This window comes from Rhineura floridana, chromosome 2, assembly GCF_030035675.1.
Source record: "Rhineura floridana isolate rRhiFlo1 chromosome 2, rRhiFlo1.hap2, whole genome shotgun sequence".
Taxonomy (NCBI): domain Eukaryota; kingdom Metazoa; phylum Chordata; class Lepidosauria; order Squamata; family Rhineuridae; genus Rhineura; species Rhineura floridana.
The window spans coordinates 209,828,104-209,855,776 of NC_084481.1; the positions used below are offsets into that span (position 1 = coordinate 209,828,104).

A 27,673-nucleotide genomic window follows, 5' to 3' on the forward strand; every position below is an offset into this window, starting at 1 on the left:
ATGGGACAGAATGCTCATTCACTTGACAAATGCCTCTCCTCTCCTTTCTTTTCCAAGTGAACATTGTGACGTGGGCTGGAAAATTTACACAGGGTAAATTAATACAACACATAGTGTACAAAAAGAGCCTTCAGCAATGTTTGACAAGGGTGGGAAGAGGCCCTCAGTCAGTGATCCTTGATGGAAGAACAAGAATGCTGAATGCAGTTGGCTGTTGTGTAGGCAAGCTGATGCCACCCTAAGTCATTTTGGCTCAGAAGTGCCCAGGGACTTGCTATTTTAAGGACACATCTGTATGCAATCTGACTGTGCATTTAGTTTAGAATTTTAAATGTCCCTATTTTCATCTGTGACATATTGAAAGATCTGCTGCTTTAAGTTTCACTTGTTAAAACATCCTAGGGCCCCTCCAGACATCCTCTTTATTGCTCATTCATCGTGATTCATGCTTGCGATGCTATTGGGGCAATCGTATGTAAACCTGGTTTCAATACTGTTTGTGCCTGCAAACTTTTTGAGGTGATTACACTACTTCATTTCCACTCAGCGTATATCCAGTTATTTCCATCTGAAAACCCATAACTTTTGATTTCACAAATGTTATGATTTATTGTTGTCCTGCTTTTGTTGCACTATAGCCTAGGGCTGTGCACAGACACAAACCCTATTCGCCCCGTGGCTCTAATCCAGAGAGGAGGGAATTAGGTGGACCCAACCTGTGTTGACCTGGGGACTATATGCCCCAGTTTAGAGCTATTCCCAAATAAGTTCAGGAGGAAGTTGCCTTATGCTGAGTCAGGCCATTGGTCCATCTAACTCAGTATTGTCTACACTGGCTGGCAGCGGCTCTCCAAGGTTTCAGGCAAGGAGTCTCTCTCAGTTCTACCTGGGGCTGTCAGGGATTAAACCTAGGATTTCCTGCATGCAAAGCAAATGTTCTACCGCTATGCTAAAGCCCTTTCCCAGAAGATTTTGTATTACAGATTATTACAAGGCGAGGCAAATGTTTAATTACGGTAAAAACCTTCCCTAATTTAACAGTGGGGAGGGGGAAGAAGGAGACATTGCATCTTCTTCCCTCATTCCCGATCAAGAGTAGGGTCAGTTCTGCGCAGGTTCGCTCCCTCAGTTTGTCAACTGTTGAACCAAGGGAGTGATCCTGGTGCTTTCAAACACATTGCAAACAACCACCCCCAGGATCGCTTCCTGGGCTCAACAGCCGACAAGCCGAGGGAGCAAACCTGCATGATGCGGGTTTTGCAATGGGCTTTCCTGCAGGAAAGCACCTTTCAAACTAGCACCCACAGTGATCCTGTGGGGCGGCAGCAGTGCACGGGCAGGAAGGAGAGCCTGATGCCTTGTCCCCTGAAAGCCCTGGGTCGCTTTGGGTCATCCAATTCAACCTGTAGCCATTAGTTGCTGTCAGAACCCCGAATTGGCCAAGGTCCCCAAAAGTCTGAATGGGTCAGATTTGGTTTGGGCCTTGGGCAAATCCAGTGCACAGCCCTACTATAGCCCCTCCGGACAGAAATGATGCAGTAGCACTGGGGAAGCACTGCAGGACAAACTAAAGCAGAAGAAATCCACGAGTGAGCTATTATTGTGTCAAGAACATGTTGAAGAATACACTTGCAATACAACACTAGTCTGGAGGGGCTCCTAGTAGGGAATTCTTTCAAGCTCTTGGATGCGCTGATTCAGAGCATCTAGTCCCTAAGATCCACCCTGACACATTCTTGGTCAACCCCTTTGTTGCATGAGCAGTCTACTGGTGCAAAGTGCAGCATAGATATTATTGGAAAATAAGTGCTCTGAAGCATTTACTTGCTAGCAGGTCCACTAGTGGGGAATAGCTCCAACCTACTATTTCATTTGACATGCTATGGTTTTTCCTTGCAAGAAGATCAGCTAGGGGCTGGGGAGGCTGCAGAGGTTCAGCTCACATGTACCCAGTTGCAAGGAATGGTGATCATCTGTCTTTGTCACCAATGGATTTACTGTAAACAAATTGTTACAGATAACACCATTGAAAAAACTATGAACATATGAATAAAGGAAGTTCCCTCATACTGAGTATGACCATTGGTCCATCTAGCTCACTATTGTCTACTAGTGTTCTTCAACCTTGGGTCTCCAGATGTTGTCAGACTACAACTCCCATCAATCCCAGGCAGCCTAGCCAATGGCCAAGGATGATGGGCATTGTAGTCCAACAACATATAGGGACCCAAGGTTGAAGAAGAGTGGTCTAAACTGACTGGCAGCAACTCTCCAGGATTTCAGATTGGGGACACTTCTAAGCCTACCTGGAGATGGCAAGGACTGAACCTGGAACCTCCAGCATGCAAAGCAGATGCTGTATTACTGAGCTGCGGACCTTCCTCAAAGATCTATGCTTCCCCAAAGGTCTATGTTGATTTTCCCTTTTCTATGCAGAGTAATTAAGACACTCATTTCTGCACAACATGGGCAAAACTGACCCATCAAAGACTGTACATCATCCAATAATCTGTATTACCAAATGTGTGTGTTTGTGTAGATTCTTCCACGTGTAGATTAGGCCAGAGTAGAGGTTCCTATCATTAAATGGGGTTGAGCTGCTTAATATAGCAGAAATGAAGAGTTCAACCTCCTGTGAGTCATTGTCTTCATTGTAAGCAGGCTGATGGCTTCCTGGGAGGAACTCAATTCAATCTGTTGGTTTCAGGATGGGTGTCTGTGAGTGATGAAGCAGCCAAGCCTCCAGAGCCCTGCTTTACCGTTCTAAAATGATGATTCATTTCTGCAAAGCACATTCTTTAACAAATGACATCTGTTTGTTCTTTTCACTGGCTTTGTAGGGTTGAAAGTCAGGATCTTGTAACAGTATTACCTCTGCAAACCTTGTTTGTTCCGAAGAACCATCTCTTGTCTGGATCCAGCGGCCAAATGTGTAAGGATGGCAAATGTGTGGACCTCGAGATGCCATTGGATGACTGCTCACATCATCCTTGACCACTGGCCATGCTGGCTGGGGCTGATGGGAGCTGGAGCCCAGCAACATCAGGAAGACAACAGGGTCCCCATCCCAGACCTAGAGAGAGAAGAGCCCAGTGCTGAAGACAGGGCTTGAATCTTCCGTTTGAGAATCTGTTTGGAAGATAGCCCAGTGCATAATTTTGGGAGAAAAAATACAGAAGAATGTGCTTCAGAGCATGCACAGAATGATTTCTACTGCTGAGGAACAACAGAAAGCCATAATATCTCTACAATTAAGTTGGGCAGAGATGCTAGATCAAAAAGATGTTGGTTTCCAAGTCTGCTGGAGCCTCTGCAACTCTCCTTTTAAAAACCAGCCACTGGTTAAGCTCAGCCTTCACACATCATGGACAACCAGTTGGTGCTGACCCGTGGCAGGGCTTTCTCATTGGCGGTTCCCTACTTTGTGGAATGCCTTTCCTGATAGGGTGCATCTGTCTCCCCTATTATTAACATTCAGGAGGAACTTAAAAAATCCCAGTTTACCCAAGCACTTGATAGCTGACAGACTGTTTGTAGAAATAATTAGCTGTCAGGGTAAGAACATAAGAAGAGCCTGCTGGATCAGGCCAGTGGCCCATCTAGTCCAGCATCCTGTTCTCACAGTGGCCTACCAGGTGCCTGGGGGAAGCCCGCAAGCAGGACCCGAGTGCAAGAACACTCTCCCCTCCTGAGGCTTCCGGCAACTGGTTTTCAGAAGCATGCTGCCTCTGACTAGGGTGGCAGAGCACAGCCATCATGGCTAGTAGCCACTGATAGCCCTGTCCTCCATGAATTTGTCTAATCTTCTTTTAAAGCCATCCAAGCTGGTGGCCATTACTGCATCTTGTGGGAGCAAATTCCATAGTTTAACTATGCGCTGAGTAAAGAAGTACTTCCTTTTGTCTGTCCTGAATCTTCCAACATTCAGCTTCTTTGAATGTCCACGAGTTCTAGTATTATGAGAGAGGGAGAAGAACTTTTCTCTATCCACTTTCTCAATGCCATGCATAATTTTATACACTTCTATCATGTCTCCTCTGACCCGCCTTTTCTCTAAACTAAAAAGCCCCAAATGCTGCAACCTTTCCTCGTAAGGGAGTCGCTCCATCCCCTTGATCATTCTGGTTGCCCTCTTCTGAACCTCTTCCAACTCTATAATATCCTTTCTGAGATGAGGCGACCAGAACTGTAAACAGTATTCCAAATGCGGCCGCACCATAGATTTATACAACGGCATTATATCGGCTGTTTTATTTTCAATACCTTTCCTAATTATCGCTAGCATGGAATTTGCCTTTTTCACAGCTGCCGCACACTGGGTCGACATTTTCATCGTGCTGTCCACCACAACCCCGAGGTCTCTCTCCTGGTCGGTCACCGCCAGTTCAGACCCCATGAGCGTATATGTGAAATTAAGATTTTTTGCTCCAATATGCATAATTTTACACTTGTTTATATTGAATTGCATTTGCCATTTTCCGCCCATTCACTCAGTTTGGAGAGATCTTTTTGGAGCTCTTCGCAATCCCTTTTTGTTTTAACAACCCTGAACAATTTAGTGTCGTCAGCAAACTTGGCCACTTCACTGCTCACTCCTAATTCTAGGTCATTAATGAACAAGTTGAAAAGTACAGGTCCCAATACCGATCCTTGAGGGACTCCACTTTCTACAGCCCTCCATTGGGAGAACTGTCCGTTTATTCCTACTCTCTGCTTTCTGCTTCTTAACCAATTCCTTATCCACAAGAGGACCTCTCCTCTTATTCCATGACTGCTAAGCTTCCTCAGAAGCCTTTGGTGAGGTACCTTGTCAAACGCTTTTTGAAAGTCTAAGTACACTATGTCCACTGGATCACCTCTATCTATATGCTTGTTGACACTCTCAAAGAATTCTAATAGGTTACTGAGACAGGACTTTCCCTTGCAGAAGCCATGCTGGCTCTGCTTCAACAAGGCTTGTTCTTCTATGTGCTTAGTTAATCTAGCTTTAATAATACTTTCTACCAGTTTTCCAGGGACAGAAGTTAAGCTAACTGGCCTGTAATTTCCGGGATCCCCTCTGGATCCCTTTTTGAAGATTGGTGTTACATTTGCCACTTTCCAGTCCTCAGGCACGGAGGAGGACCCGAGGGACAAGTTACATATTTTAGTTAGCAGATCAGCAATTTCACCTTTGAGTTCTTTGAGAACTCTCGGGTGGATGCCATCCGGGCCCGGTGATTTGTCAGTTTTTATATTGTCCATTAAGCTTAGAACTTCCTCTCTCGTTACCACTATTTGTCTCAGTTCCTCAGAATCCCTTCCTGCAAATGTTAGTTCAGGTTCAGGGATCTGCCCTATATCTTCCACTGTGAAGACAGATGCAAAGAATTCATTTAGCTTCTCTGCAATCTCCTTATCGTTCTTTAGGACACCTTTGACTCCCTTATCATCCAAGGGTCCAATTGTCTCCCTAGATGGTCTCCTGCTTTGAATGTATTTATAGAATTTTTTGTTGTTGGTTTTTATGTTCTTAGCAATGTGCTCCTCAAATTCTTTTTTAGCATCCCTTATTGTCTTCTTGCATTTCTTTTGCCAGAGTTTGTGTTCTTTTTTATTTTCTTCATTTGGACAAGACTTCCATTTTCTGAAGGAAGACTTTTTGCCTCTAAGAGCTTCCTTGACTTTGCTCGTTAACCATCCTGGCATCTTCTTGGCCCTGGCGGTACCTTTTCTGATCTGTGGTATGCACTCCAGTTGAGCTTCTAATATAGTGTTTTTAAACAACTTCCAAGCATTTTCGAGTGATGTGACCCTCTGGACTTTGTTTTTCAGCTTTCTTTTTACCAATCCCCTCATTTTTGTGAAGTTTCCTCTTTTGAAGTCAAATGTTTTGAGCTTGCTGGATTCAATGCCTTCTTTCACGTATAGAGTGACTCCGCCACCAATACGTCCTTCCCTGTCCTTCCGATATAGTTTATATCCAGGGATAACCGTATCCCACTGGTTTTCTCCATTCAACCAGGTCTCCGTTATGCTCACTATATCAATGCTCTCCTCTAAGACCAAGCACTCCAGTTCTCCCATCTTGGTTCGGAGGCTCCTAGCATTAGCGTACAGGCACTTGTAAGCAGTGTCTCTCTTCAAGTGTCTTTGGCACTTGTGGTTAGGCCTGTGGTAATTTTGCTCTTCTGAATTTATATCCTGTGCCCCTGCTCTCACAATGCCTACTTCTAGGCCTACCCCTTTTAAAATTTCATCATTTCTTTGGTTTTTATCCCAGGGGGGAGGTTTATTCCGAACCGGACCTTTCTCAGCTCCTGTTGGGTTTCCCCCCTCAGTCAGTTTAAAAGCTGCTCTGCTACCTTTTTAATTTTAAGTGCCAGCAGTCTGGTTCCATTCTGGTTCAAGGGTACAATTCTAAAATTGTGTTTATGTGTTCTTGATGCTTTTAAATTTTCATGTTTTTATTTTATTTTAATTGTTTTGTTTTACTGCTTGGTTGTTTGCGATCCTGGGCTCCTTTGGGAGGAAGAGCGGGATAGACATTTAAGAAAGAATAACAAGAATAACATGCAGGGATCCATGCCTGTCATCTCTGAAATAGCTCCAGACTCTTCAGTCTTTATAATCTGTCCCTTTCCTTACAGGGTGCAGCAACTCTCCTGTCTATTCAACTGACCTCTGGAGTTGTCATTTAATTACCTACTACATTTACATCTACATCTTTCTTCCATTATGGGGTTCCCAGCTGGTCTCCCATCCAGGCACCGACCGGATCCCCACCTGCTTAGCTTCAGCAAAGTTGCAACATCATATGCTCTGAGACCCAGGGTAGCTAACAAGGTGCCCTCCTGATGTTGTTGGATTACGACTCCCATCAGTCTCTACCAGTATGGCTAATGGTCACGGAAAAGCCCTATGAGGAGACACTGAAAGAACTGGGCATGTTTAGCCTGGAGAAAAGAAGCCTGAGGGGAGATATGATAGCACTCTTCAAGTACATGAAAGGTTGCCACACAGAGGAGGGCCAGGATCTCTTCTCGATCATCCCAGAGTGCGGGACACGGAATAATGGGCTCAACTTACAGGAAGCCAGATTTTGGCTGAACATCAGGAAAAACTTCCTAACTGTTAGAGAGGTATGACAATGGAACCAATTACCTAGGGAGGTGGTGGGCTCTCCAACACTGGAGGCATTGAAGAGGCAGCTGGACAGCTATCTGTCGGGAATGCTTTGATTTGGATTCCTGCATTGAGCAGAGGGTTGGACTTGATGGCCTTATAGGCCCATTTTAATTCTACTATTCTATGATTCTATAATAGGAACATAAGAACATGAGAGGGGCCTGATGGATCAGGCCAATGACCCAGCTAATCCAGCATCCTGTTCTCAGATGATGGGAGTTATGGGGGTATCTGGAGGGCACGGCATTGGCTATCACTGTCTTAGAGAGCATGGCTTGGGACTAATCATTTTATTTATTAATTTATAAATCACCTTTTACATGTGTCTCAAGGCAATTTACAAACATACCATAAAAACAGCTAAAAATAAGTTTTTCAAAAAAGTACAAAAACACAACTACAGATGAGTTTAAAAACAGTACAAAATGAACATTTGAGGTAGAGACCTTTTCATCTAGCTGGAAAAACTTGTTGAAACAAAAATGTCTTCAACTGTTTTTGGAAAGTACAGATAGTGGGTGCTTAATGTATCTTAAGAGGGATGCTGTTCCGTAAAGTACGGGCAGCCACACTGAAAGCCCTGCTCCAAGTTACTGTGGAGCAGACTTCTGATATTGAAGGGGCTTTAAGGAGACATTCCCCTGAAGGATGCAGGACCTACTGGATATATAAGGGGCAAGACAATCTCTCAAGTAACCTGATCCTGAGCCCAGGATTTGTTGTTGTTATGTGCCTTCAAGTCGATTACGACTTATGGCGACCCTATGAATCAGCAACCTCCAAGAGCATCTGTCATGAACCACCCTGTTCAGATCTTGTAAGTTCAGGTCTGTGGCTTTCTTTATGGAATCAATCCATCTCTTGTTTGGCCTTCCTTTTTTTCTACTCCCTTCTGTTTTTTCCAGCATTATTGTCTTTTCTAGTGAATCATGTCTTTTCATGATGTGTCCAAAGTATGATAACCTCAGTTTCATCATTTTAGCTTCTAGTGACAGTTCTGGTTTAATTTGTTCTAACACCCAATTAACCATCTACTTTTCCCTCCTCCTCCCCCAAATCTCTCTGCCTGAAGACTAGTCCCACACAGAGATGACTAGGGTTATCAGGGTTGTGGATTGCAAAGAGACCTCTCAGTGTGAAGCTACCTACAGAGCTTTGCACTAAACATGTAATGGTCAGCAGTGGTGGGGATGACATATGCACGCTGGGGTTGGGGGTGGCACAAGGATGCTCCAAAGACTCCTATATGTTTCTTGCCTTTGCATGTTCAGGTTGAAGATGGCTTAAGATTCCGCATGAAAAACTGCAAACAGTAACAGACCATAGGAGGCACTGCTTGTGCAAAAGAAAAGGAAACAGGATTGCAGGGTGAGGTGGACTTCTTGAGAATGGGCTTGCTGTGATCAGTTTTTCTAATGAACATGTTAAAGCTTTCCTGTGACTTGCTGAAAAAAGGAAGGTTTCCTGTTGAGATGCAAGTCACTGAGGAAACGAAAAGTGGGTTTCTTTCAAGAGCCAATTAGCTGGCACACTTCATAATCAAGAGCTGCTGCAAAGCCGTTGTCTGCTTGATGCACCTTCTAGCTTCCCACATATTGAAAGCTCCATTAAAAGTAATTGGCGGTGTGTTTCATATTTAAAAAGAAACAATTTCTTATTGTTCAATCCTAGGCAAGACCGGCACACCTTCTGAATATTTGGGTCAATTAGTATTTGGGTCAACTTGGGCAGGGATATATTAGAGCGGAGTCACAAAAACCAGTTTTGCACTTCTATGCAGGGCGGTGACCTAAAAAAAGCCTTTTTCTGCTATTGCCCCTGTACTATGGAATCCCCTGCCATATGTGAAACAACAACCAGCAGTTGCTCCAGATATCTTGTAAAAACACACATTTTTGCCCAGGCTTTCCCTGACCCATAAGATCAGGCTCTGATTTTGTCTGTATGAATCCCCTGAAGCCGTTTTTATATGCCAACATTTTACTGGCTTTATGTTGTGTTTTGTTTTTCAAATACTGTTTACTGTTTTTATGTTGTGCTCTGCTTAGAGATTTTTCCCAAATATTAAGTGGTTTATAAATGTTGTAAATAAATTAATAAATTAAATGAATGAGGGCAAGCATGTACTTAAGAGGCATGGGATAGCCCCACACATCTAGCTTGGTCCTTACGATCACTCCTCTCAAAGAATGTTAAAGAGTTGGAGGGAGCCTTGTAGAGGATCTAGTCCAACTGCCTGCTCAGCACAGGAAATCCAGACTTAGAACATCCCTGACACAGGGCTATCCATCCTCTCCTTAAAGACGTTCACTGAGGGAGGCCACTACTCAGTAACAGTTAGGGATGTCTGAGAATTCTGACAAAAATGGAACAGCAAGTGGAAATTGCTGCAGATTGTGTGACTGTGGTCAAGAATAGAAATCAGTCGAGCGAATATGATTGGTGTTTGTTCCCATCATTGTTGTTGCTTTTAAATCTGCAAACAATATGTAATTAATGACTGTTTTCGCATTGTTTTGACATTTCCCTCATATTGAAATGAAAGCAGTGTTATTCCACAGCTTCCCCCAAAGAATCCTGGGAATTGTAAGTTGTTAAGGTTGCTGAAAGTTGTTAGGAGAGCCCTTATTTGTCATGACTCCACTGAGCAGTCCTGCAGTGATGAAACAGAAGATGACAAAGACACAGAATGAGACCCGGGAGAGGGTCCTGCTCAGTTGCAACCAGGAAGTACTGAGACAATAGGCTTCAGTACTTTTGACAGTGATAGCTCTTCCACCTTAACTCCAGTTACAACAGAAGGAATTATGGCTGATCAGGAGCCTGTCCCTTCTTCTCCCTTCTAATCCCCCTTCTCCTCCCAAGTTGCCGCTGCCACACACACCTCCTCTAGAGGAGGAGGATCTTGATGAAATGCCACCACCCCAGATACACAGGCAACTGCGCCGGCAGGCTCAGCTGGCCTCCACTTTTTCACCTTGGAGGAGTGCTCGCATGCACACACATTCCATTCTGTGACATCTTCCTCACTCAAGTAGAAAGAGCACGCCTGAACCAACTTAAGGGTTGTAAGGGTGTGTGACTAATTGCTGCAACAATGTCTTAGCTTTGTGTAGTAATGCCTGATTATGCCACGTAGAGATGCAGAATCTTGTGCAACCTGTAAGCTGATCCATGAAGCGTTTTAGATTGACGTTTCTCATTAAACACACTGGAGAAAAATACACCAGTAGGTCTGAGTCTGATTCCACCGGCCTTGGCCAGGACACTAATGCCCTCACAAAGCTACAGTTCCCAGAGTTCCCTGGGAAGAGGGATTGATTGTTAGACCACTCTGAGAATTATAGCTCTGTGAGAACAATAGGGCCTCCTAACAACTCTCAGCATCCTTAACAAACAATAATTCCAAGGATTCTTTGGGGGAAACCATGACTGTGTAGAATTGTATGATACTACTTTAAATGTACAGTGCAGATGGGGCCATAGTTCCGTTAATATTTACGTAAATAGTGACTTCCGGGAAGGGTGACTTCGCTTGTGCCTGCTTTTGAGACGGGCTCCCGCCTCAAAAGAAGCTTATTCAGATATAAATCAGTCAGAACTTTTTTTTTTGACTGATGAAATTTCTCCCGGGCAGGGAGAAACGTAGAGATCAACCTCAAAAGCCTGTTTTTGTTGGGAGGACTGGATTTCATTAATTTATGAGATAAGGTCCAGCCAGCAATGCCGGACGGACTTTCGAACAAGCTCTATCTGTTTAATGCGATACGTTTATCTTTTCTTCAAAGAGAAAACAGACTAACAGGCAAGCACCCTTCTTTCTATTATTTTTTTTACTTGGTTTAAATTGTTGCAGCAAAAAGAGATTTGTCAAATGAATCAGCTTTACAGAGCTTCTGGGTGAGTTATAACTCTTCTCTGTTTTTCACGAAATTAACAGCTTATCTCTGTTTCTATTGCAAAAAGCTGTCCTGGAAGTGCATTCTAAAGATATACACAGAAGAGGGATTTCTATTCCGAGGAACATTATATTGTTTGGGACTATTCTCTTTTTGGTCTATTTTATTTTGACGAATCTGCTTCTTCACGACGCCGCTAACTGTTTTGATGCTGGGAACTAAATTTGTTTTGTATTCTTGAACATAGAGAGATAAGGCAGGCTGCTCTGTTTATACTGTGATGTCATCAAGCCTGGAATATTAACCCAATTGTTGCTGAAATAAGAAGTGGTTCTTCTTTATTTTTGTTTTGCTTTGTTTTCGTGGTTTTAAAAAATGGCAATCAAGAAAGTGGCTGAGAATCTGGAAGTAATTATGTTTCAGAAAATAATGGACGAGATTGAGATAACGAAACAAACCCTGCGACAGGGTAGTAAGGAGCTGAAAATTGAACTGAACAAAATGACGCAGGAGCTTAAAGAAATAGGGGATCCTGTGAGAGAGGAGAATGAGATCAGAGATGAGAAAAGAAAAAATAAAGGGAAGATACAAGCCCTGGAGATTGGAACAAATGTGGAATTGGAAAAAGATTTGGAGTTTATGGATATTAGAAATAAAATCTACTGTTTGGAATTTAACGTTATCTCTGAAGAAATTAATGAAGATATTAGAGATAAAGTTATCAATGGCTTGGATAATCTTCTGGACTGGAATGACGTGATGGAGCTTGATATAGAGAAAATCTATGGAATTAACAGCAGCCATGTGACAATGGAAAAACTCTCAAGAGATGAACCAGTGCATTTTGTAAAAAAGAAGAACAGAGATATGACTTTACAACAATATTTCAGCAACTTATTCAGATTTGATGGCAAGAAAATATTTGGGATAGAGGAAATTCCCATCAGACTCTTATTATATGACTATGGCTATGACAGCAAGATTATTATGGAATACTGATAATGGAAGATTGGACACTGAAATTACTGGACTTAACAGGACTATTGAAGATGGAAGATGGAATTAATAGGGATAATGGAATAATGGCTATTGAAATTATTGGACCTAACAGATTTTGATGAGATGGATTAATCGATATGTTTATTTGGACTATGGTTATGACAATAAGATTATTATTATTATTAACGAGATGGATTAATCGATATGTTTATTTGGAGAAAAATTGATAGATATATTTCTTAAAGAATTGAAACCTCTCTTTGACTTTTTGTGGAAAGAATAAAGTAATGTTTATGAGATTTGATGATTAATTAAGATAACTACTGGAGGAAAGTGATTTTATAATATAATTTAAGAGACAGGATTGTTATATATTGTAGACCTATAACTGATTTGATCTGTGACAAATGGGAAGTCAACATTTTATTTTATTTTGTTTAATCATTTTTGTTTTGTTTTGTTTTTTGTCTTTGAACGTTTTATGATTTTGTTTTGTATGTTTTATGAAAATTTGAATAAAAATTATTGTAAAAAAAAATATTTACGTAAATAGTTACACAACATACATTAAAGAGCAAGCAGCAAGACAAATAACGTAGTATTTAGAGGAAGCTGAACTGCAGGGGAACAGAAACAGTGCTGATTGTGGCGAACACAGGTCAGAATGGAAATTGCTGCCTTCTTACTTCCCTAGTAATGGTGGAGTAGACAATAGTGGGCTTGAATCAGTTCAGCCTTTGCTTTAGTTCAGTGGTTCTTTACCTTTTTTGGGTCACAGAATCTGATGAAAGCTATGGACTCCCATCAATCAATAAATTTTAAAAAATTATGCTATTGCACTGGAAATGGGTTTTTGTGCCCAGTTCCTGGATTCCCACAGCTTTATTATGATTATGATTATTGATATCCTGACTTTCCTCCCAGAAGGAGCCCAGGGCAGAAAACAAAAACACCAGAAACATTCTAAAACACCTTAAAAACAGACTTTATATTAAAACAAAACATCTTTACAAAGATATTTAAAGAAATCTTTAAAAATACCTTTTAAAGCTTTAAAACAGGTTAAGAACCCCTGTTTTACATGAAGGTTTGGTGGCAGTTCTAGTTATGAAACAAAGGTATTCCACAGATGCCCAAGTCACTCACACATCTATATCTGTTTATTTCAAAATAATTTATACTCTGCCTTTCCTTACATAAGTTCAAAGCAGCTCACAACCACAAAAAAGGAAAAACAATGAAACCAATAATCATAAAAACCAAATAATTCAACAGATCAAGAAATCAAGACAGCAGCAATAAAATATCATTGGGGGAAAAAACAAAATAGCAATAGAAGCCACTGTCAAGGTCTCACCTTTAAAGGCTTTTGAAGACCAATGGTTTTCCCAAACAGAAAAATTGTAACACTACAATTAAGGACGGAGCAAAATGGGAATAGAAGTTCTATACTCTAGAACCGGATCCAGTTCCTGACCACGTTCTAGAGCTTGGGACTGGCAACAGAAAAGGGCTATTTGGGCCCATGCTCCAGACAGAACCACAACAGCAATGTATATGCTATCTTGGAGGAAGAATAACTTTTCTAGTTCCTGGACTTTAGCATGCAGGAGGAGTGGGAGTGATATCTCTGCAAGAGAATAAAAGACATGCACGAGAAGACATGCACAATGTGCAAAACAAATAAGAAACACTTCTTAAAAGTGTGCCGTAAATGAATTTTGAGATGAGCCCCTAACATCCTGATCAGTTTCCCTGCAGCTGTGCAGACACTGTTTTGGGTCACTTGCTTCCAGTTAAAGAAATAAGAAGAGCCCTGCTGGATCAGGCCAAAGACCCATCTAATCCAGCATCCTGATCTCACAGTTGCAAACCAAATGCCTATAAGAACCCCACAAGCAGGAGGACCCAAGTGCAACAACACACTTCCCATTTGTGATTCGAAGCAACTGGCTTTCAGAGGCATACTGCCTTCAGCAGTGGAGGTAGAACATAGCTGTCATAGCTAGTAGCCACTGATATCTTTATCCTCCATGAGTTTGTGTAATCACAGGGCGAACCTGTGGCCAACAAATAGGGGCCAAATGAGAGCCACACATGCCTGGGGCCAGCTTGGAAGCATATCACACCTCCAAAACATGCGGAAAGCCTTATTGGCAAAGCTTGACACACTGCTGTGTAAACACAGGGCTGGCTTCTCTTTTGGCAGCAGATAAAAGAGCAGAGCAGATGGTCTAAAAGAGAACATGGTACAAGGGGGCAGAGAGGAAACGATGCAGCTAATTCCCTGAGAGAATGCTCACATCAAGGGTTTTAGAAGTGAGAATGGAGGGCAACACCAAAATGGCAGAGTCGAAACTGGATTTAGCAACGCTGCCCTAAAGAAGAAGTGGTGAATAACATATAGAGAGACTACCAGCCTGCCCAGTCCTTTTATGTTCATAATTGGGGAAGGAAATAAGAAAAAGATGGGTGGGTAAATGGATTAAGGGTGTGTCTGTAGGGAAGCTTGTTCTGCTTGCACTTCAGCTTCTAGTGAAGGAACATAAGAACTAGGCCAATGACCCAACTAGTCCAGCATCCTGTTCTCACAATTGCCAACCAGATGTCTATGGAAAGCTTCCAAGCAGGACCTAAGCACAAGAGCATTCTCCCCTCCTGCAGTTTCCAGCAACTGGCACTCACAAGCATAACTCTGACTACCAGTTGCTTAAAGGGAGTGCAACCTCTCCTTCTAGGAAGGAGCAGATGCATAGCAGCACCAAAGTATCTCATACTGGTACCTACTGTACCATATCAACTGGGCCTGCTCCATATGTTTTGGACTATAACTCCCATCAGCCCCAGCCAGCACTGATAGGACTTGTAGTCCAAACTTCAGGAGGACACCAGGTTGGCCTACACTAACTGGCTGTGGTGCTCCATGGAGGATGGAGGAGAAATTTGATTCAGTCCACACTCAAAGCTGAATTTATCAAATTCACACTTTCTGAAACATTATTATTATTATTATTATTATTTATTACATTTGTATACTGCCCCATAGCCGGTTTACAACAATTAAAACATTAAAAACAAATATACAAATATACAAATTTAAAAACACTTAAAAATATTTAAAAATATGAGAACCAAAACACAACTGTCCTTCAAAATTCGCACTTATCTGAACTTTGTGATGCAATTCTCCAACCAAGGTTTACAAAAATCATATATTAGGGGGGAAAGTGAATAAAAATGAATGTGATTTTTTCTAACATACAAAAATGCATTATATGATGAGAAATTGCTTGCAAAAATGTGTACATTACTCAAAACTGCATAAAAATGTATTTATTAGGAGAAATTCACACTAAAATGCTGAAGAATTTTCATGATAATTTTTTTTTAAAAAAAATAACAAATTGCTGCAGAAATGTGGAGAACTGAATTTAAGATTGCAAAAATGAAGACTGGAGAGAACTGGAATTGACAGATCCCTAGAACTTACAGACAGGGGTCTTTCCCAAGGCTTACCTGGAAACAGGGCTGGTTCTAAAGGGCGGCCAGGTGGGGCACTGGCCCAAGGGCCCCTGGGGCTACAGGGGCCCCTCCGCTCCCCTTCTGCAATCCATGGCAGCAATCCTGCCGCAGATAGCAGGGCAGGAGCTTCAGAGCCGCCTGCCATTCCCCTGCTTCACCTACTTTCCTCTCTGTTGTTTTTTGCAGCTGTGCGTGCTGGTTTGCCATCAGTCAAGATGGCAGCCGAGGTTTCCCTAAGGGGCTGAAGCCTCTGCCGCCAGCTTGGTTGATGGCAGCAACGCACACATGTAGCACGCATGCGTGCCATTAACCAAGACAGCGGCAGAGGCATCAGCCCCTTAGGGAAACCTCGGCCGCCATCTTGATTGATGGCAAACCTGTGCGTGCAGTGCGCGCTGCTGAAAAAACAGCACAGGGAAAGGTAAGTAGAACGGGGGAATGGCAGGCAGCTTGGGATCTCCTGCCCTGCGATCCGCGGTACCAATCCTGCAGTGAATTGCCAAAGGGGAGTGCCGGGGCCTGGGGCAGGCTCGTGCCCTGTGGTCGGCCCTGCCTGGAAATGCCATGGATTGGCCCTGAGAACGTTTGCACACAAAGCATGTGCTCTATAACTCAGCCACATCCTTCTCTTAACTACATTCTGGGGTGAAGTTTCCAGCTTAAGAGTAGCAGATGCCAGGCAGTCAGCCCAAGACATTTTCCTGCCTAGGATGAAGGACATGCTGACCCACTCCGTCCACACACAGAAGGTGCTGGCAGATGAATTTTATTTCATCACTGGTGACAGCACAACATCCTCTACCGCATCCGGGGTCAACCGGGTAGCTTAGAGGGCTCAGAGCAGGCCACATGGCACATACACCTCTGATCTCAAACTCCTTGCCACTGCGTGCACACCACTCTGCCTGGCACCTGCTCTCTGCCCACTCAAACAAGTGCTGTAATGCAAGTAGTGCCAGCACGCATCGCATCAATACAGCAAGGCATGCACACACCTTGCATGGTCTGGGCTGTCCGCCTCTCTGCCTGCTATGCAGAATTCAGAAAGGCATTTCTGGCTGATGTAACCTACATGACATCAGAAGATAAGCAGGTGAACGATCCCTTGATGCTGTGGCTGACATTATTCAGGCCTGCAATTACATCATTAGGACTTCCAAGGGTTCATTCAGCTCCTCATCCTTTAATGTCATATATGATGTTATCTACCAGTAATGCCCTTCTGTGTTCTACCTAGGACAAACATGCCACTCCCTACAGTAGAGGTGGGCAGGACAACCTATACCCTTAGGGCGGCATGTTCCCCGGGGCTAATTTCAAAAGCACTCTGTAGGTAATCAGTTCACACCCCTGGAAAGAGCAGTTTGCCTCTCCCCTGGCAGCTGCACAGGGCAGGGAGCAACAGAGAAAGAGAGAAGACAGACAGAGACAGAGAGATTAATGGAGTGGCCCCCACCCATGTTTTACTCTTGCCCCACCCACATCTGACTTGGGTCCTGCTCACCATCAATGTGGTCTCCAACAATTTACCACTAGTGGAATGTGGTTCTTGACAGAAAAAAGGTTGCCCACATAAATCTGATGCTAGTAATTATAATATTAAGAAATCAGTAGAAGAATATTTACATCTACGAGGACACTCTGATCTTGGCCATACTTCAAGGGTGAGAAACATTTGGCCCTCCAGATGTTGCTGAATTATAGCTCCCATCAGCCCCAACAAGCATGGCCAATGGCCAGGGATGATGGAAGTTGTTGTTAGCTACATCTGCAGGGCCAAAGGTTCCCCACACCTGCCATACTTGAAACAAAGGAACTTCAAAGGGATGCTCCAATGTGAAACTACTAAATTACAATACATCAAGAAGTTCAGCTCTATTCGTTTGGGCCCAAATAGAAACAATGATTTCCTGTCCCAATATAGATAACAACTCACCATTACCAAGTTGATAGTTTTGTCACTTATCACTGCTGTTGTAAAGAGCCATCATGTTTATTTTTCATTCATTCTTGCTGTCTTTGAATAGTTACTGTCTTTCCATTTCCCTCAAATTCCGAGGTACATTTATATCTCTAATTTAGGATTACACTTCATGCATTGATGAAGTGGACTCTTGTCCATAATAGCTTATGCTATAACAAAGTTGTTAGTTTTTAAGGTGCCACAAGTTATTTTGACCCAGTGACAGCTGTCTATATTGCAACTCACAACTGTTTTTCTCTCTCTCTCTAGATGCAACATTCCCCAGCCCCGACATGTGAGGTGTGTCACAAAACCATCACAAGCCCCACATATGATCATTTAAAAAAAAATCTGGCCATCAAAGACCACTGAGCAAAAATGTTTGGTTAGCTCTAGAAACACCTGCCAATCATCACTACCCATCAGCAAGTCATCAAGTTAGATGGTTGCTTTTTCACGTAACACCATAAAATAGAATTGGGTTACAAAATGGAAATGGACTGCCTTCAAGTCGATTCTGACTTATGGGCGACCCTATGAACAGGGTTTTCATGGTAGGTGGTATTCAGACCCCTTGCTGGATCGTCACCTCGTAGTGTTGAGTGGGCTTCCGTGTTCCAATGAACCCTGTGAGCGATGCCGTCGGGAGTCATGTACTCCCAGCAGGGTCACCCATGGCGGTAAGGTTGAGGGAGAGGACCCAGACAAAGAATGATCCAAGAAAGCCTTCAACGGCAGAACAGGCGGAGGATAACAATGTGTATGTTACAACGGCTGTGAAGGCGGATGAAGGCTGCAGCAGATAAAGGACTTCCAATCATCATGGTACCCATGCCATTGGATCAAAGCCTTTTTCTGTCAAGATTGTGTGTTGATTGTAGTGCACTGATCTCCCCACATAAATTCACGCACAGGCATCTTCCATAACAAAAGTCCCATGGCGATTGGCAAATGGCGACGGGGCAGGACTGTGAAATCCAGAAGCCCTTAATCATGGTCTGGTACATTGGCGGTGCATATAGATTCAGACGGATCCATTGTTAAAGACTATATTTTGGGAGACAATCTTAAGAACATAAGAACATAAGAACATAAGAAGAGCCTGCTGGATCAGGCCAGTGGCCCATCTAGTCCAGCATCCTGTTCTCACAGTGGCCTACCAGGTGCCTGGGGGAAGCCCGCAAGCAGGACCCGAGTGCAAGAACACTCTCCTTTCCTGAGGCTTCCGGCAACTGGTTTTCAGAAGCATGCTGCCTCTGACTAGGGTGGCACAGCACAGCCATCATGGCTAGTAGCCATTGATAGCCCTGTCCTCCATGAATTTGTCTAATCTTCTTTTAAAGCCGTCCAAGCTGGTGGCCATTACTGCATCTTGTGGGAGCAAATTCCATAGTTTAACTATGCGCTGAGTAAAGAAGTACTTCCTTTTGTCTGTCCTGAATCTTCCAACATTCAGCTTCTTTGAATGTCCACGAGTTCTAGTATTATGAGAGGGGGAGAAGAACTTTTCTCTATGCACTTTCTCAATGCCATGCATAATTTTATACACTTCTATCATGTCTCCTCTGACCCGCCTTTTCTCTAAACTAAAAAGCCCCAAATGCTGCAACCTTTCCTCGTAAGGGAGTCGCTCCATCCCCTTGATCATTCTGGTTGCCCTCTTCTGAACCTTTTCCAACTCTATAATATCCTTTTTGAGATGAGGCGACCAGAACTGTACACTGTATTCCAAATGCGGCCGCACCATAGATTTATACAACGGCATTATGATATCGGCTGTTTTATTTTCAATACCTTTCCTAATTATCGCTAGCATGGAATTTGCCTTTTTCACAGCTGCCGCACACTGGGTCGACATTTTCATCGTGCTGTCCACCACAACCCCGAGGTCTCTCTCCTGGTCGGTCACCGCCAGTTCAGACCCCATAAGCGTATATGTGAAATTAAGATTTTTTGCTCCAATATGCATAATTTTACACTTGTTTATATTGAATTGCATTTGCCATTTTTCCGCCCATTCACTCAGCTTGGAGAGATCTTTTTGGAGCTCTTCGCAATCCCTTTTTGTTTTAACAACCCTCTTACTCGGTCATGAGTGATAGCCAAGAGAAGAAGGTATTCAGAGGTGGTTTTACCATTGCCTTCCTCTGAGGCTGAGAGGCAGTGACTGGCCCAAGGTCATCCAGTGTGCTAATAGGCTGTGTGGGGATTTGAACACTGGTCTCCCATGTCGTAGTCCAACACTCTAACCACTACACCACACTGGCTCTCTATTAGGTTATAAAGAGATACATTAATATAGGGGTAGAAACATGGTGCCCTCCAGCTGTTGTTGGACTCCAGCTCCCATCAGCCCCAGCCAGCATGGCCAGTGGTCAGGAATGATGGGAACTGTAGCCCAGCAAGAGCTGGAGGGCCACAGGACCCTTGGATTATTAAAAGGAATGTGCGAATTAGCTCTCTAATCCACAAACTTGAAAAGGCTGCTTGTGGTCTTCCCCACACATAAACAGCAAAATCAGAGGAAAGCAGCATGGTTTGGCATGAATGCTTTGAAGCTGGCCAATGACAAACAGTTTATTCCACTCTTCTCGGGTTTCAAATGGGTCTTCCAGTCCCAGCCTGTTTCGCAGAAACTCCTCCTGCACTGGAAAGAAAGATTGTTTATCTCTCGCAGAGACAGGCAAGCCCACCAAGCAACAGCCAGAGAAACGATGTGGGCAGGATTCTCTGCACGAACTGTGCCAACAACATATGCCTACAATGCAAAAGGGTCATCACGTGCTGGGGTGTAATTATACCCAAGGGAACAGCTCTTTTGCATGTTAACTCTTCGGAGGCACAAGCCAAGACTCGCCCACAATGCTAACAGGTTACTAATAAATGCATTTCACGCTAGAAGCAAGCCAGAGTTACACTAATGGATGCAATGTAACGTGTTTCTTCCCTGCTGGGCACCCACCTGGAGCCATTTTAATAAAGATGCAAAATGTACCAATGCAGCGGAGGCCTCAACAGGGCTTCTAAAACTAATTCTCTTTTATATCGCAGCCTGTTTTTCTTTGGCATTAATACTAAGAATGAATAGCATTTAAACAGGGGGTTTCAAAGTGTCCAAAGTGCTTTATATATATTATCTCAATAATCTTTACAATAATGCACAGGGAGAGAGGGAGCAGATGAAATCGATGTGAAACAGAAAAACCCTACAAATATGTAGTCCACAATACATAAAAGTATGCATTAAATAAAACTGAGCTGCAGTTCTATGCATATTCACACCTGGGAGAAGTGCCAATGAATCAAGCAGGACTTGCTTCTGAGTAAAGATTGTTTAGTTAATCTGCTAACTTCCAAATGTTCTTTGGTCACTTCTAATGTCAGGTGCCTATTTGATTGCTTCTATTCGTGGAAATAATAATAATAATAATAACAACAACAATAACAATAATAATAATAAATTTTCATTTACTAGCTGCTTTTCCCCCCAAAGTGACTTACAAAAATAGTACAAACGTTGAAGCCAAGTATAAAAACAAACAAAAAAGAATGATAACCTTAAAATATTGCTGTTTATTATCTCCAAGGAGAGCCAGTGTGGTGTAGTGGTTAAGGTGTTGGACTATGACCTGGGAGACCAGGGTTCGGATCCCCACACAGCCAAGAAGCTCACTGGGTGACCTTGGGCCAGTCACTGCCTCTCAGCCTCAGAGGAAGGCAATGGTAAACCACCTCTGAATACCGCTTACCATGAAAATCCTATTCATAGGGTCACCATAAGTCGAGATCGACTTGAAGGCAGTCCATTTCCATTTCATTATCTCCAAGAGGTTTGTGGTTTGTTTTCGGTTTATGCTTATGTTGAAACTTACAAATGTTATTAGAATTAGGAAAGGAAGCAAGTCCACTTTTTGTTATGCTTTGGAACAGTATGGTGGATCACAAGGTGAAAGTTTGTTTTATTTGGGACACTGTAAAACAGAGCAAGAGTGAAAAATGTTGCGTAAAGTTATGATGAGACAGAGAAGAACAGGGTGTATCTATGGGTCACCAACCTGACACCCGTAGGCACACTTGCATCGGCAGTGGTCTCCCCTGGTGCCCGCTGCACTCCCTTCTCCCCCTGCCCCCCTCTCAGGTGCAATAAGTCTTGAAAGAAGCCTTTCACTGTAGTCCAGGGGAACCTTTTTCTGCCCAAGGGCCACATTCTCTTCAGGCAACTTTCTGAGGGCCACGTGCCAGTGGTGAGTGTGGCCAGAGGCAAAAAGTTTCAGAGTGCAAATGTAAATTTTATCTGTACGGTTTTCACACACACTCATCTCTTATCTTCCATCCAGACAACAAGGACCCATTCTACCTAGGGAAAATACCCAAGGAGGTGCAAAGCAGGGCCTGGCTCGGGAGGGTGTGTGGCCTGGGGATGGTCCCGACGGCCAGGTAGAGTGGCCTGGAGGGCCACATTTGGCCCCTGGGCCTGAGGTTCCCCATCCTTGTTGTAGCCGATAGAAGACCTTTTTCAAGTCTATTTGCTGCATTGAGGGGGGATTTCAGAAGGGGTCTCGGCTGCGAAGGGAAGGAATCTGCTATTCTTCCATGTTTGATTTCTAGGCTTTGTGCAGACCACTTGTATATGCAAATATCTTTGTTCTGACTCCCAAGTTAAGGACGTGCACAAAACCTGCATGCACCAAATAAAACCCAGCGCAAAAAAAGAAAAACCAAGAATCCTGTTGCAATCACATCGAGATTCCTTCTGCATACTTTGTTCCGTCAATGCTGTAGCCAGCCAGGACAGAAAAGCAAATGAACAAGAGGTGCAAACTGTGCCCGCACCAGTTTCACAATTCATTCCAGACATTCTCCATGCTAAATTGGCAAGAAGGTGGAGTAGGCAAGCAAACCCACAGAGCAATCGTGGAACAGGGGAAATCCACGCAATCGCGCTGGCAGGTCAAGCCCAAAACATTTTGGATTGCATTCAGTGAAGTCCTACTCAGAGTAAACCCATTAAAATGAACGAACCTTTATGAGTCATGTCTATTAATTCCAATGATCTACTCTGAGTACAACTAACATTGAATACCACCCTTTATTATTATTTATGTTTATTTGTCAATTTTGTTGCAAAAGCAAACCAAAACAACTTACAACAATAAAATGCTAAAACCAATTGTAACTAACAAACCAATTTTTTAAAAACCTAAAAACACATCTGTACAGATAAAAGACAGGTCTTGCAGACTAAAAGAGGTCACCAGTTCCTGAAGCCCTTCAAATTAAGGGCCAACAGGCCTGGTAAAGGTTTTTGCCTGGCACCTAAAAACAGATAAGAATGCCATCAGCCATGCCTCCCTGGGGAGAGTTAGCTCTTCACAAACTGGGAGCCACCACTGAAAAGGCCCATTCTCGTGTTGTCACCATCCGGATCTCCTCTGCAGGGGTCACATGAAGAAGGGCCTCAAATGAAGATGGCAGGGTCTGGATTGGTTTGAGTGGGGAGGTAGTCCTTGGCGTATTGGGGTCCTGAGTCGCATAAGGCTTTATAGGTCAAAACCAGCACCTTGAATTGAGCCCGGAAACTTATTGGTAGCCAATGCAGTTCTGCCAGAATTGGAGTTATATATTTGGACCGTCCTACCTCGGTCAACCATCTGGCTGCCGAATTCTGAAGCAGCTGCAGTTTCCAAACTGTCTTCAAAGGCAGCCACAGTTGTGTCACTAAGTAACTGCACTGCCCAGTCCTAGAATTGCACTCCACTGCATCCTCTGCCACACTGCAAAGGATTCTGGGGCGCACATTTCAAGTTGTGCAGTGCTTTACTGATGCCTCAAAATATCATTTCAGTCCTTCGTACAGTACGGATAGAACACATCCACTGCCCTCCACTGAAGGCCACTCCATCTCTCCCTCCCTTTCTCTCTGCCACCCCATTTCTACAGGCTACATGCAACAAGCCCAAGGGCCACATGCAGCCTGCAGGTTCCCCATCCTCCCAGCAAGGGAGGCAAAGAAAACCCATTTTGCCAACCGCCAAATAAACATTTGCTACATCCATCACTAGTACTGCACCATACCTCTTAATGATTTCAGTGACATCAGTTTGCTTTCTGATCAATTACATGTTGATCCCCCTGTCCATTACCCCAGACTAGGAAGGCTGGAGCTGAAATGAGAGCTGTTGCTTCAGCAATGAAGTGGCTCAGACTGGCAGTTTATATGGGAGTTGGGAGGCTCCACCTCTTCTTGGTTCTCAGCGGGGCCCTGATCCAAGCGGGTGTAGCCATGCGCTTCCCCTCCTCCCAAGTAGCTTCACATGCAGTTAGCTGGACACTTCAGTGGCTGCTCTGAGATTCCTGCCCAACTCACTGTCTCCTCTTATTTATTTATATATACCGCCCCATAGCAGAAGCTCTCTGGGCGGTTTACAGCAATTAAAAACATTAAAAACAAATATACAAATTTTAAAACACAAAAAACAATTTAAAAACACAATTTAAAAACACATGCTAAAATGCCTGGGAGAAGAGGAAAGTCTTGACCTGGCGCTGAAAAGATAACAGTGTTGGCGCCAGGCACACCTCGTCAGAAAAGTCATTCCATAATTTGCAGGGCACGACTGAGAAGGCCCTCTCCCTTGTTGCCAGCCTCCCAGCTTCCCTCGGAGTAGGCACCTGGAGGAAGGCCTTAGATGTTGAGTGGAGTGTACAGGTGGGTTCGTACTGGGAGAGGCGTTCCATCAGGTATTGTGGTCCTAAGCCATGTAAGGCTTTATAGGTTAAAACCAGCACCTTGAATCGAGTTCGGAAACATACAGCAGCCAATGCAAGCGGGCCCTTGCTTCTGTGGCCCTGGGGGAGATGTAGGGTATATCTCTGAGAGCCAGCCAGGAATCTAGCCAACTGATGAGAGGCTTTCCAGTCCTGGGGAAGGGACATCTGGATCCATTGGCTCTTCAGGGTCACTGGCAGCATGGCGATCTGTTGGAGGGTCCTGTTCCCCTTGCTCTTCATCTGAGGAGACGTCAGGTCCTAGGAGCTCAGGTTGGCACTCATTCCATTTCCCCCAAAGGGGTGAGGTTCAGACAGCAATTGGACCAAGGTCACCCGATGGCTGAGCAAGGATTTGAACCACGTTCCACCTCTATATCTCCTAAAAAAGCACTTGTATTGGCAGTTCACCCCACTTCCCCGTTTCTTCACTGTCACAGGCATGAAAGAGCCATGGGTTTTAAAGCCAATTTGGCTCTAAACCTTCCTTCTAGGTTTGAAGTTTTGGAGGGAAGTTTGCGATCATAACTTAACACCAAGGATTTATTCAGCTGCGTGTTTTTGTGTGCTTGCTAATTGTGGGTCCCCCACCCCGCAAGGTATGCTAAGGACAGCAAACATATGAACTTTAGGACATCTGGATGGCCACTGTGAGAACGGGATGCTTAACTAGATTGGCTACTAGCCTGGTCCAGCAGGCTCTTCTTATGGAGGATTGGCTCTCAAAATTCTCCGCTTTATTTGTGGGTGGCAAAACTGGAAGGGGGAAGGGGTGGGACTTTACCAAATATTCTCCAGGAGAAGGATGGAATTACAGGATTATGTGTCATTACAACAAAGGGACGGTAGCCGGGCGGTACAGCAACTGCTTTGCGTGCAGAAGGCCTTGGGTTCCGTCCCCGGCATCTCTTTTGGGAAAGATTCCCTTCGCTGTCTGAAAACCCAGAGAGCTGCTGCCATTCAGAGTGGACAATACTGAGCTAAACAGACCAGTGGTCTGACTCAATATAAAGCAGCTTCCTATGTTGCTAGGGAATTCTCCAACACTGGCAGAGGAAGACATGGGAGAAAATTATCAGAATATTTCTATTTCAAGTCACTTAATACTGAATGGAACTCCATTGTGAGCTCCTATTGGTGGGTGAAGGAAGAGAGGAAGACTGGGAGGAGCTGGAGCCAAGCCCGGCTTCCTTCAACGGTATTAACATAGTAACTCTAGGACCACAAGTGCCTGAAAATTCTCCATCCTATTTCTTGTTGTTGTTATGTGCCTTCGAGTAGATTAGGACTTATGACGACCCTATGAATCAGTGACCTCCAAGAGCTCCTGTCATGAACCACCCTGTTCAGATCTTGTAAGTTCAGGTCTGTGGCTTCCTTTATGGAATCAATCCATCTCTTGTTTGGCCTTCCTCTTTTTCTACTCCCTGCTGTTTTCCCCAGCATCACTGTCTTTTCTAGTGAATCATGTCTTCAAATGGGGGGGGGAGGGCTCGCCAACTGTCGTCAGGGGTCCAACAGAACTTCTCCAACAATTCAGTGGGACTACCCCCCACACACAAAAACCTTTCAGAAAATGTACCCCTGGAAAAAAATACCCGCGCAGGTCTAAAATATATACTCTCGACAAACTTATAGGCGAGGCGCCTCCTTCCACGGACTATAAATAAACTGCTACATTATGTACAGTACAAGCAGGCAATTGCACAACCCATCGCCAGCCCTTGTCAGCCCCTTCCCCCCGACTCCGCTAACCGCGCTTTTATTTCTATTTTGGAAACCTACTTTGTGAAACCAAACGCTGACTGACACCTGCTCATCCTCGGATTCCGGAAAGTCCCCCCCCTCGCTTTGGCTCTATAGAGTGCACACGCACCCCCACCCCCACCCCCCTTAAAAACAACAACAACTGGGCACTTGCTAGCGAGGAAGCCCCATTAGACACCGCGAGGCTTCCTTCCGAGTAAACATGCATGGATATGGATTGAGCCGCGCGCAAGGCGCTGGAGAGCGAGAATACAATACGAATAAGAATCGAATACGAAAGCGTCCTGCAGGCGTCCTGCGCTGCGTTGGTAACGCTGCACAGGCAGACTACACTACGCTTCGAAAAGTTCACCATGAAGGGCTGGGAATGGGAGGAGATCGGCCGGCGACACCCGGGCCGGGGTGACATTTCCTCCCCTGTCCTTACCCCGACGACACACATACGCACGCACAGAGAGAAAAAGAGACGCGCGCGCACGGCGACCTTTATTCCGACTCCGGAAAGTTTTGCACTCTCATAGCCAAGGGGGGGGATGCGGAGGGGACACCAAGTTGGCAGCAGCCGGTGTCACCCAACCAAGGCGAAGGGTGGCGCCACCGAAAGGCTAAAGTGGCACTGATGAAGCCCTCCTGCCGGCCACCGCCACCATCCCTTCATCCTTTCCCCAGCAGGGGTTGGCCGCCGGAGCGCGCAACTCGGCACTCACCTTAAAGAGGCATGGAGAGAGGATCCTATTGGAGAGAGAAAAGGAGGGCTCCTGGAAAAACAGCCTGCGGCGGGAGGGCTCCAGGACCCGGAGCTGCCGCGTTTGAATCAACGGCGTTGGCAGAGACTCCTCCCTCTCGGCCTTGCTCTCCCCGCCCTCTCCGTCCCCTGCTTTGCTGCTGCCGTCGCCGCCCGGGAGCTGCTTGACTCATCGCTTCCCTCTGCAGAGCGCTACGCAGAGACGGGAGGGGCAGGGGGCAGGTGACCGGGTAGGGAGGCTTTCGCTCCGCGCGTCCCTGGCTGGGATCCGCTAACTTCGATCCGTGACGATTTTCTCCTGATCTATCATGGGGGTGGGGGGAGAGGGAGAGAGACATCAGTGCCTGCAAGCGGCGCGTTATGTAACCGCGTCAGAAGAGACTGCTGCTGACGAGCGGCCGAAGGAGGCTTATGCAACGGCCGAAAGTCCCCTAGGGGGTCTCGAGGCGTAAAGGGGTGGCAACGTGGATGTAAAGCCGTCTTCCTGCCCAAACTGACATTGTCTGCACTGGCACGAGGGTGCCTTTCAGCTTCACTCCTCCCCCGCTGAGATCTGCGGCCTCTTCCACCGCAGCCCCTGGCGTTTTGGGTGGTCAGGGTTACCAGATCAACGCTTCAAAAAGAAGAGCCGGGGTGTGTGTGGAGTCGTTGGCTTTGGCCTTGGAGTTTTTAGTTTGGTTTTGCTTTCCCTGCTTGAATCGCCTCGACTACTAGAGCTGTTTGTGCCACAGTGACAGTATACTGGGTGCCTGTGGTTTTCACTTCTGCCAATCAGACACTTTCTTCCACGCACCACTGCAACCTTTATTTTTTTAGATCTGTGGGGTGGGGGGTGCCTGTGTA

At 44.7% G+C, this 27,673-nt stretch overlaps 1 protein-coding gene across 5 annotated transcripts in view; it reads right to left on the reverse strand.

The window, feature by feature from the left end:
- Positions 1 to 27,160, reverse strand: part of SYNE3 (spectrin repeat containing nuclear envelope family member 3) — a 133,352-nt gene extending 106,192 nt beyond the window's left edge. For 2 of the 5 annotated variants that reach the window (XM_061612069.1, XM_061612066.1), the window contains exon 1: positions 26,793 to 27,159. Coding sequence is in view for 2 of the 5 variants with exons in the window: in XM_061612065.1 (XP_061468049.1) it covers positions 2,873 to 2,904 (32 nt within the window). In the remaining 3 variants the exon portion in view is untranslated. Of the gene's footprint in view, positions 1 to 2,872; positions 3,074 to 23,625; positions 23,682 to 26,792 lie in introns of those variants that run through there. The other 3 variants (XM_061612065.1, XM_061612064.1, XM_061612068.1) reach the window with 3 other exon arrangements.
- Between the last annotated feature and the right edge of the window lie 513 nt (positions 27,161 to 27,673).